Consider the following 10,127-nt stretch of genomic DNA (forward strand, 5'->3'; position numbering starts at 1 on the left):
GGTGAGGGTGGGAAGCGCTGACTCCGCCATCGCCGCTCGCCTCAGGGAGCCGGGCCGGGTGTAGGCGCAGCCAGCTCAGGGGACTGACTCAGCCCTTCCACCCCGGTTCTCTCGGCCCCTGCTGCAGGGCTTGCCCCGCTAGCCCTCCGGGCAGACAGCGGAGGTGGGGCTGGGCCACTTCACCTGACCAAAGCCCGGCAGGGCTGAGGCGGGGATGGAGAGGGGCTGACTTCATACCTCATACAGCACCAGCGCACTGGTGTTTTCCTAGTCCCCCTTCCACGTAGCGTGGGTGTTGTCGAGAGCCGGTTACTCGGGCACAATCTTTATCTGGGACACGGGTATGCCCTGCACTTCCCAGCCTCTGCCTTGCAGCCCCTAGAATAAATGAGTCTAAAAGTACCCAGCAGGGTTCACACTGTCGACTTGCTAAGGTGAGGTACATGCAGGTGTGCAGATTTTAGAAACTGCAGAGGATAATGGGAACACAATAAATATACTTGGAGGTGCTGTCACAAGGCAACTTTAATAATTTTTTTAAAATACTCCGTGAAAAAAAAAAAGTCTACACCACTTTCCTTAATCTGTTTCCCCCTTCCACCCCCACAAGTAGATTAATGATGTGCTTTGAACAGTGAGCACCTGTGTGCTGGCCTGGAATGAAACAGGCAAACACTATTTATTCTGAAGCACTTCACAGGTAACAGGAAAACACATTTTTAGGTAAGTGCAAGTCTCATATACCAAAAAATCTGTACCGATTTGTACAACAGTCAGAGAAACATTTTCCAGATGTTTCTCACCAAAATTTAAAAAACCAGAAGTTTTTTTAGTTAGATCAGATCAAAAGTTAGGTCAGACATGGGTCATTCTCAAAAAGATTCTGTTAGCTGTATTTACCAGCTGCACTCTGTTCAATGGATGATTAAATACTTTACATAAAAATAAATCTTTAAAGATTCAAAAAATCAGAAACCTATCTTGTCAAAATGTCCTGCTTTCCAGAAAGTCAAAATATATTTAACAGAAAGGGGAGGATGGGGGACAAGACAAGACAGAATAACTTGCTTTAAAAATACATGAAATCAGACTGAAAAGTCTATTACATGTAAGATAGATCTTCCACTCCAGTTCTGGTAGAATTCAACAGCAGAATACCACACTCAGATTTCCTGGGAGACTTCCCAAGTTCATAACACAACTTATACTTAAAATACTTTATTTCCATTACAGTCTTCAGATCATGAGGCATGCTTAAGGTTTTAGCATTGCAAACCCAGGACCCTTAAAGATACTTGCCTATCTTCAGTAATCGAGCTGATTGAGACCACAGCTACTTTAGATAACCTGAGGGTTACACTGAACACTTGCCATTTTTCATTACACCTTACCACAGTTCTCTTTGGTGGGTGTTCTGGCAGAAAAGCAGGCATAGAGATACAGGAGCAGTGTTACAAGGGCCCAACTAATCATCTAGTAAACAAGATAGTGTCCTCTGGAAAAAAAATCCAGCATGTTCATGGCATCAACCCACCAGTGTAAAGCTGTTAACCAGAACTGTGGAGAACATCACTTTTGCCATCTTCTAACTCCTGAATCCTTCCCCGCATTTAGTTTTCATAGTGAACTGCCGAGAGAGGAACCTAGATGAACCCCAGAACGTGGCAGTGATTTTGAAAACAGCAGTCTTGACCTTAAAGTGCTTCCCCGGTAAATAACTCACACCCATCAATGCATTTCCCTCACTGCTCCCTGTCCAGGTCCCTCTTCCCACCAGGACGCTTCCCTCTCCACAGCGCTTGTGCCTTACAGGAGTAAACCCCCCGGGAGCCACCTCTGCTCTCACAGGCAGCAGTCACAGGGAAGTCCTGCTCCATCTGGACTCCAAAAGTGCAGCACAGAATGCCAGCAGAACTTGACTCTAAGACTAATGAGTCTAAGGACATACGCTGTAGTTCTTTAAAATACTGTCATGAGTTTCAGGAAGTTTTGTTATCCTCACAACCTTTTATGCCAAAGGAGTGTAATGTGTTTGCTAATAATTCAGGGCAAACTAGAACAGTAATAAGAAAACTTCCAAGGGGGTCTATATTTCAGCAACTCCTGTTCTCCCTCAGCTGAAATTCATGTAGGTGCATTGGAAGATTCCAAATCCAGCTGTAAGAACCGGGCAAGTTACACACTACTGAAAAGAAGCAACAGCTGAAAACTTAGGCTAGTGATAGTGGGAGACACTATTGTCTCAAGCAACTTATAAACATCAATCAGCTTATATGAAAATAAAACACAGCCTTAATTATTAAGAATTGAGACTGTGATGATGCCCGCATTTAGGAAGCCATTCATCCTAACTACTTGCATTTTAAGACATGTCTCTCAAGTTAAGAAACAGCAGACAAGGGAGGTTTTTTTAAGAACAGAAAAGCACTCTTTCATGGTTCTCAAAAAAGATCATGCTTCAAATTAAGAAACTTGGTTCTCTATCAAAACTGTAATTAAAAGCCAGTAATGGACAATACACATTGTTTTGTTCATGACCATTTTTCCTATGGTATGAATATACCAGAACAAAAATCTTCACTCTTCTATTGCTGTTTTGTTATCCTGGGAATTCTGTTTTCGAATTTAGTTCATAGAGTTATTGCATATGCTCCTTTGTATTAAAAGTTCAGTATAAAACAAGACAAAAGCAATAAAATCAAATCATTCAGTCTTGCAAGTCAGACATCCTCTCACTTTGACTTGAGTTGCAGTTTAAGAGTTCTTTCTTGTTAAACGAGCATGATGAATCTTGTACAGCGGTACAGCTGAAGATACGCAGTATACACTAATAACCAAGAACCGAATCAAAGTCAACTGATTATACGTGAGTTTTATGTACTTTGACAAAGTACTCTGTTGGAAAAGTCTACTTCTGACTTACATGTTTAATGCAGATAAATCTTCTTCCTTGCAAGAGGTACGTATAGCCTCTTCAGATTAAGAAAGTAATATGAATAAGTAAAGTTAAAAGCATGAGTAGTTCACCACAGTTCTCACCATCTTCCCATGAGAAGGTAGGGAGAGAACGTAGCTATACATCACATGAAGTATTATTCTGTTTTATCTTCACTCTCTGCAGCATAGAGAGCTTGATTCCTTCTTCTAATTTTTTTAATGCCACTGTTCCCATTTTCACTACCACCAGTACGCTTTAATGGTCTCTCATTTAAGCTCTTCTCTTCCACCTGCTTACTCACACCAGATTTCTCCAGTTCCTCATTAGTGGAGTCCATAGCATCATCAGACGATACCACCATGGAATCTGGCATGATCCGGATGTCAGAAAAACTTGCAGAAAAGTCAAGAGGATGATCAGGGGAAGGATCTACAGAACACGTACTCAAGTCCTCATCACCACCCTCTTCATCCAGCAGTATTTCATCTGGATTAATGGAAGAAAGTCCAGAATTGTCTGTACTGTATTCACTGGGTTCCTCCGCTGACCCAGTACTGTCCATCTCCTCTTCCTCCTCCTCTTCATATTCGCCTCGTACTGAGCCCTCTTCTTTAGCTTGCTGGATCCTGTCATTGATGTCAGTGAGGCCAAACTGGGCACAAAACTCAGTGGTCTGTGGATTGATGGTATGAACTGGTTCCACCTGTTTCTGGGGCTTGCTGGGATCATAACAAGCAGCTGTCAATGTGAAGTTACAAGGAATTTTGAGGTTATGATTCAGCTCTTCTAACACCTCTTTGATGGCTTCTTCTGTCACACTGTAATCCCACCTAAAAGGGTGTATAAACAAGTGCAGTTAGTCAAAAGGCATTTCCTGTTCCCATTGCAAAGAGGAACTTTAAAGAAGGAGAACAAATTCACCTTACAACAGACATCCGTTTTTTCACGTTATTTTTCAGGAATGTCTGTTACATAGGTCAATACTGAGATTCCCCTCTCTGCACCAAAGATTTGTCAACTCACTCAATAAGCATTGACCCATTCACCCCCATAATCCAGCCCGATTTTCAGTCTCACAGTGTAACTGGCAAGATGACCAGCCACCGTGCATTTTTTGCCCCTCAAATGGTAGTGTCTAAGTTTGCAAAACAAAACTAACTGCCCATGTAGAGCAAGTTGTATGCTCTGGAGTACAGCTCTTGTCCACATCCCCTTTGTTTTCCGAGGCATTTAGCAAGTACTACAGACATTACAAGCTGCAGAACAGAGAAACACAACTATAAGTTTACTTCCAGTCCAGCAAAATCTACTTGGCAACTTACTTTGCATGGAGGCCATTATTTTCAGGCATATTCCATGAGCTCTGAGTCACATTAACAAGACTGTTAGTGGCCTTGAGGATTGCGATCCACTCAGCATCGTACTCCAGTGAGTCACCTGCACTAGGATCATGTTCTACGTCTATTATCTGTTTAAAATAACACAAAAAAGAGATGAGGTGAGTTATTTCTCTTGACACCAGAAACTAAATAAAATTTCAAGTGTAATTTTCATAGTATAAAGCATTAAGTTTCAAGAACACTGAGCTAGTGGTCTCAATCAAACAAGTCTTCTAAAGTTAGCCCCTTATTGCTATAAACTTCCATGTAGGGCTAAGAAAGGACAATCAAGAGTAGTAAAAAAAGGCATTTCTGTATTGTAGCTTAAAGCAATTAAAAAGCAGGACACCCTCCCTCGCTACTGCCAGCTCCTGGACAATTATGCAACTGAGAAACCAGAATTTGCCTACTCTTAAACTCATACCAGCTTCAAAGCAGAAATACATCAAGAATTGATAGCAACAGTTATTCTGCTGTATAAACTTGCATTCTTTACACAGCAATGAAATGAATATAAAATGCTTTTTAAACCTTTCAACACATGATGAATTGAAGTTTAAATATCTTTTGTCTTCAGTGACATTAACCCACATCAAATCATTCTGTTTAGCCAAACTGCACTAGTCAGGCTCTGATTTTAAATAACCCATGAAGTAATTCAACCTTCTAGGAAAAAAAAGATACACTTTACACCAGAGCTCTACACAGGTAGATCACCACACTGCTGGAAGTAATACTAGACTTTTAAGTGTAGACTAGCATCCCAGCATACCTTTGCATAGCAAAAGCTGACCCTCATACTCTGTCCCATCTTCAAAGGCAGCTACTAGGGCAAATGGATTCCAGCACTCATACAAAGGACAAATAATGAACCATCTTCCCTTTTCACTGATACATCAGAAATACTTTAAAGTAAGACTACTAAAACACTTGACCACATTTGAAGAACATGCTGTCAGCAGCTCCCTCTCATAGCAAAGGATCTTGGATTGATCCATTTGAGATTTTTACAGACGGCACTGCAGGCAGCACACACAGCCCATGGACAAGAACACTTCCACCCCTGGCAAATCAATTTGGCACTCGCATTTGCATAGAGAATTCCCACAGCCCAGACCTCCTGCTTGGCCACTGCCCTTTCTAGCCAAGATACACACCAAACAAAAAGCAGCAGAGCCATTCCTCTAGAAAGTCACACCAATTCCTGCTAGAATCCACAATACTGAAAGAAAATTACAGTACTCAACATAGGACTCAATCCTGTCTGAATTCATGAATCCAGATCTGAAGACAGAATCACTGTCTGACCTAAACTGGTCCAGGAGAAAAGAAGAGCCCCAAGATGGGCTTTCTTCTTAGGACTAAATTTCTCAAAAAACCACAAGAAGAGATTCAATCCCAGTTAAAGCAGAGCTACTTCTCCAGCTACATCAAGGACTTGTTCTAAGGTGGAAGGAAATGGTAGGAATAAGCAAACAAGTTTTGCTTAGCTCAAGACAACAAGATGCAGAGACCATTCCACACATGCACCACCCCTAGTTTCTTTCCAATTCCTCCATTTATCTGAACTATTCCTTAGCTTTTATCTGAACACAGCACTTAACAGTCCAGGCAAGTGAAGTACTTAAAAAGTGAAACCCCACTCCACATGGTCATCACCTGCAGGAAGTCTCTGTGAGGCAGGCATTTATCCAGAGCCAGAAACTTGGTTGCCTTTGGTAGCTCTTCTTTGGCGTTTGCCTAGGAAACAAATGGTGTTAACAGAGTCGTTAGCATTTCGGTCAAATGTCACCATTCTAAACAAGTTCTATACAGAGATTTAAAGACATATTTTATACAGAAAAAAAGATTTTCTGAAATAGAAACTTAGCATGAGATTTAAAGGGATGGAGGGATAAGAGAAGGACAGACTTCAGTGAAAGTCTAACACGAAGCTGGATGCAGATGACAGCAAGATAAAGTGAGAGCCACACTTCATCCTTAACCAAGGCAGCTGAGGACACCTATCCTTGAAGCCAAAAGAAAAGCTTTAATGTAACTGGAAATAGACTTGTTGAGTTTAGAGTTACATTTTTACAGCTAAATAAACCTGTAAATAGAACAGCATGTCACATTACTTCTCAAAGGAAGTTTCAATCTACGGGGGCTGGTTTTTGGCTTTACCCAGGCCACCAGACAATTTCATCTGCCAATACAGGAACCTTCCCATCCCTTGTTAACCTCTGTCCTTTTTTCAGTCGCTTCTCTATTACCTTGTTTTGAAGTTGTCTTCTTCCCCAATAAAGTGGGAAAGAGAATGCTTTTCTATAAACTCTGATTAAGAAGTTTCAAGTGCAGTAAGGTAAGCTATTTCACACTGTCCCTGAAGAAGATTAAGTAGTTACACCACTGATTTATATCAACTTATATAAGCTAGTAGTCTTAACACCACTTAATGTCTTTCAGCTTAAGCTGAGCTTTAATAACTGAGCAAAGACATTCTAAGAAATTTTTTTCTGGACATGATTACCCAAAGTGGAATTCTAAAATGTGCTTGGCACATATGCATTCTTGGTTTTCCCCTCCTCCCACTTTACCTCGTGTTGCATAAAAGCTGCAAATTTCACATGGAGATGTGCTGAGAACCAGTAGGTGGGCTTCAGATGCTGCAGAAGCTCTGAAGCAGCAGGGCTTCCTAACGTGCTGCTCTCCACTTCTTGACGGAAGAAGGATTTCATTTTAAGAAGCTGATTGGTGTTTCCATAGTGATATATGCTCCTTGGCCAGTCATGTGACATGAATATATCAATGGGACGCTTTAACTGTCAAGTCGAAATGCATACAGTATAAATAAAACACAGGTGATAAAGCAGTTTCAAAGCTAGACAGCACAAGACGCAACACAACACAGAGTTTGCTGTGACCAAGAGCCTCACTTCTCAAAGCAAATAAGAACACCAGTGAACCCCATCCTTCAGCTGCCCTCTGAAGATGTCAGGGGACTCTACAGTAAAAGCTTTGTTTAAAAGGGATAGTGGCTAAGCACAATATTCCTCCTCATAAAAAAGCATTCCTTGGAAGTCTAAACACTGTCTTAAGTATGTCTTGGTTCGAGATTCAGCATATTTCCAACAGCTGTATCAGAATACACTTCCAGATGAAACTCAAATCCAACTAATAAGAAACTCACAGTGCAATGCATCAAATGCTTTATGATGAGAGCAAACCTCTGTGCTGTCTTCAGCATCCCTGTATCTACTGAACACTTCAGTGCGCAATTGCAAACTGAATTATCATTCACCAGATGCTTATAAATACACGTATTCACACCACAATTTCAGAAAGGTGATGGTGACAAAGCAGGGAGTAGACAATAGGTCAAGAATAAAGCAAATTTGTCCTTTGAATTTTTCGCCATGGAGTCAAAAATACTTCAACCACAGAAATTCTGGATCAGCTTATTCAGTTGGTTCAATTTTGATTGCAAAACTTTGTATCAACCAGCTTACATGTTAGACAAGGTAGCATGCACCTTCCTAAAGCCAACATAAAGCTGGGAAACAGGTATATAGCTGGAGTACCTTCTGTTCTATAAATGTTATCCAATTAAATGAAAAACCCCACACTTGCTTGTGCCTGATTCAGACCAAATTTGCACTGCTATGCAAAGTAGTGCAGATATTCAACAGGAACAACAGTGGAATTATGGCCAGCATAAAATGACGTGTTGAGAGCTTTTGATAAAAACTGGCTGAAAGTTTTTGGTAAAATTTGCTATCCAGTAGTGTACTGCTGAGAACAGCTTTAACATCTTGTAAATTAATGAAATTGATGGACCACTGGTTAAAAAAAAAAAAGCCAACGGATTTTTCACTAACCTGCTTGAGTTTGAAGACTTCAATGTTCCTCACGTGGTAAGCGCTTCTAATTGTTTGTTGGTTGTATGGTGGACACTCAAAGTGACCTGGAACATTTGGCAAAAAAAAAAGTTGTTGCCTGAATGAGTAGCTCCCTCTCGTTTGCAAGCTGGCTTCTTGGGGGTCATTATAGATATCTTGAGCAATCCCAGACACAAGGCTGCCAGTAACTGAAGGAGGTTTCCTGTTTTCCCTTTACATGAGGCTTACACCAACAGGCTGATAATTTCTTTTGTGTGTGAGGAAAATACGTTGTAAAAATGCATCTAAGACAATGAGCATTTCTTCCATTCTGTGGCTTATTTCCATAAGCATAAAGAATATAGTAAGGTCTACGAGTGGTCACTGATCAGAAAATAAATTAGGATGTATCTCAGGAAGACATTAAAGCACTGTGTGAGACCTGACTCCTGATTAGGGCTGCCGAGGCTGTGATATTTTGTGTTTCTTGAAGAGTGCTGCCACCTACCACAAAACCACAGATTAACCGATGCAGCAGCAGCTGAAACATGCCTGTAACTGCCCACAGGCACCACAGACTCCGGAAGTGCCAACATGTACCCTGTCAAAAGGGACACAGCCTCCAATTGTGCCTTGGAAAAAGAAACCTGAATGCCTAGCAGAGCTCCGATGTACTCTTAAGAACAAACAGAAAAATTACTTCTTAGTAGTGAATATTATTGTCAAACAAGTCTCATCTCCCATATCCAATAATCAGGCATACAAACTGTATGCTTGAGAACAACAGATTTAATTAGCATTGATAGTTGTTACGCAGAATTAGGTGTTCTAGAAAACTAGTTCAGTACTTTCAGCTTGAAAGACATCTGCAAAACTTCTCTGAAGCAGTATATTACTAAAGATATTACTGTACAGTAATTGCCAGTAAGACACTGCTAATCCACGTGTTGAGATTAGAAAAACTAAAAACTATCTTCTACTTGCTGGCACCAGGTAACAACTGTGAGAAGACTGCTATCTGCTGATGGAGACCCTTCAAGGAAGAACTCTGGAACACACACACATAACCTGGAGGAACTGATCTTGAGATATTCTGACAGCAATCCTCAGCTCAGGACAGTACATTTGTACAATACCACGCTTACAAAATGACTGTTTCACACAATGAAAAGTAAACGGTCTTGCATTGCAAGCTAAAAGGACACCACCATGAAAAGAATCAACACTGTTCCAACAACATTCAAAAGGCGCACTGCTTCCTGCTGCGATCGCCAGGCAGCTACCCAACTCATCTACCACCTCCAGAAAAATCTGCATGTTGAGCCAGAAGAGGTTTCATAGAGAACCACAGAGTCATTCAGTTGGAAAAGACCTTTCAGATCATTGAGCCCAACCATAACCTGTCCACTGCTAATCTGTGACTCTAAGCACCTTATCTCCCTGTCTTTTAAACACCTCCAGGGATGGTGACTCCACCACTTCCCTGGACTGCTCGTCCCAATGCCTGATAATGCTCACAGTGAATAAATTTTTATTAGTATCCGATCTAAACCTCCCCTGGCACAACCTGGGGCCATTTCCTCCTGTCCCATCTCTTGTTATTGGGGAGAACAAACCGACTCCCACCTTGCCACACCCTGCTCCACCCAGAGGAGTTCGAGCAGCCAGGCCCTCCCACCACGGCTCAGGTCCAGCGCTCCACTCTCCACTCCCCCGCAGCCACTCCCGCTCTGTCCTGCCATACCTTTCCGATAGTCGTGAGACTTGTAGATGCCCGAGATGCCGCCGATCCTCACACCACGGAACCGCACCACGCCCGCGTAACCTAGGGGAGAGGGGAACGCAGCTCGTTACGGCGGGGCCGGTGCAGGGCCAAGGGCTGGGGTAGGGGAGGAGGTGACGGGACACGGCTGGGGACCCTACCAAGGTAGTAAATGTTGGGCGCCACCCACC

At 42.1% G+C, this 10,127-nt stretch overlaps 1 protein-coding gene across 1 annotated transcript; it reads right to left on the reverse strand.

Moving 5' to 3' along the window:
* Positions 1–2,998: 2,998 nt before the first annotated feature.
* On the reverse strand, positions 2,999–10,125 carry DBR1 (debranching RNA lariats 1; the record flags this gene model as incomplete). Its single annotated transcript, XM_010182060.1, has 7 exons — positions 2,999–3,768; positions 4,261–4,406; positions 5,977–6,057; positions 6,894–7,118; positions 8,175–8,260; positions 9,919–9,999; positions 10,098–10,125. Coding segments are annotated over 7 exons (1,323 nt in total), but the record flags the coding sequence as incomplete, so codon positions are not given.
* Positions 10,126–10,127: the final 2 nt, after the last annotated feature.

Source organism: Mesitornis unicolor, unplaced genomic scaffold (genome assembly GCF_000695765.1).
Source record: "Mesitornis unicolor isolate BGI_N332 unplaced genomic scaffold, ASM69576v1 scaffold25810, whole genome shotgun sequence".
NCBI classification, from domain to species: Eukaryota; Metazoa; Chordata; class Aves; order Mesitornithiformes; family Mesitornithidae; genus Mesitornis; species Mesitornis unicolor.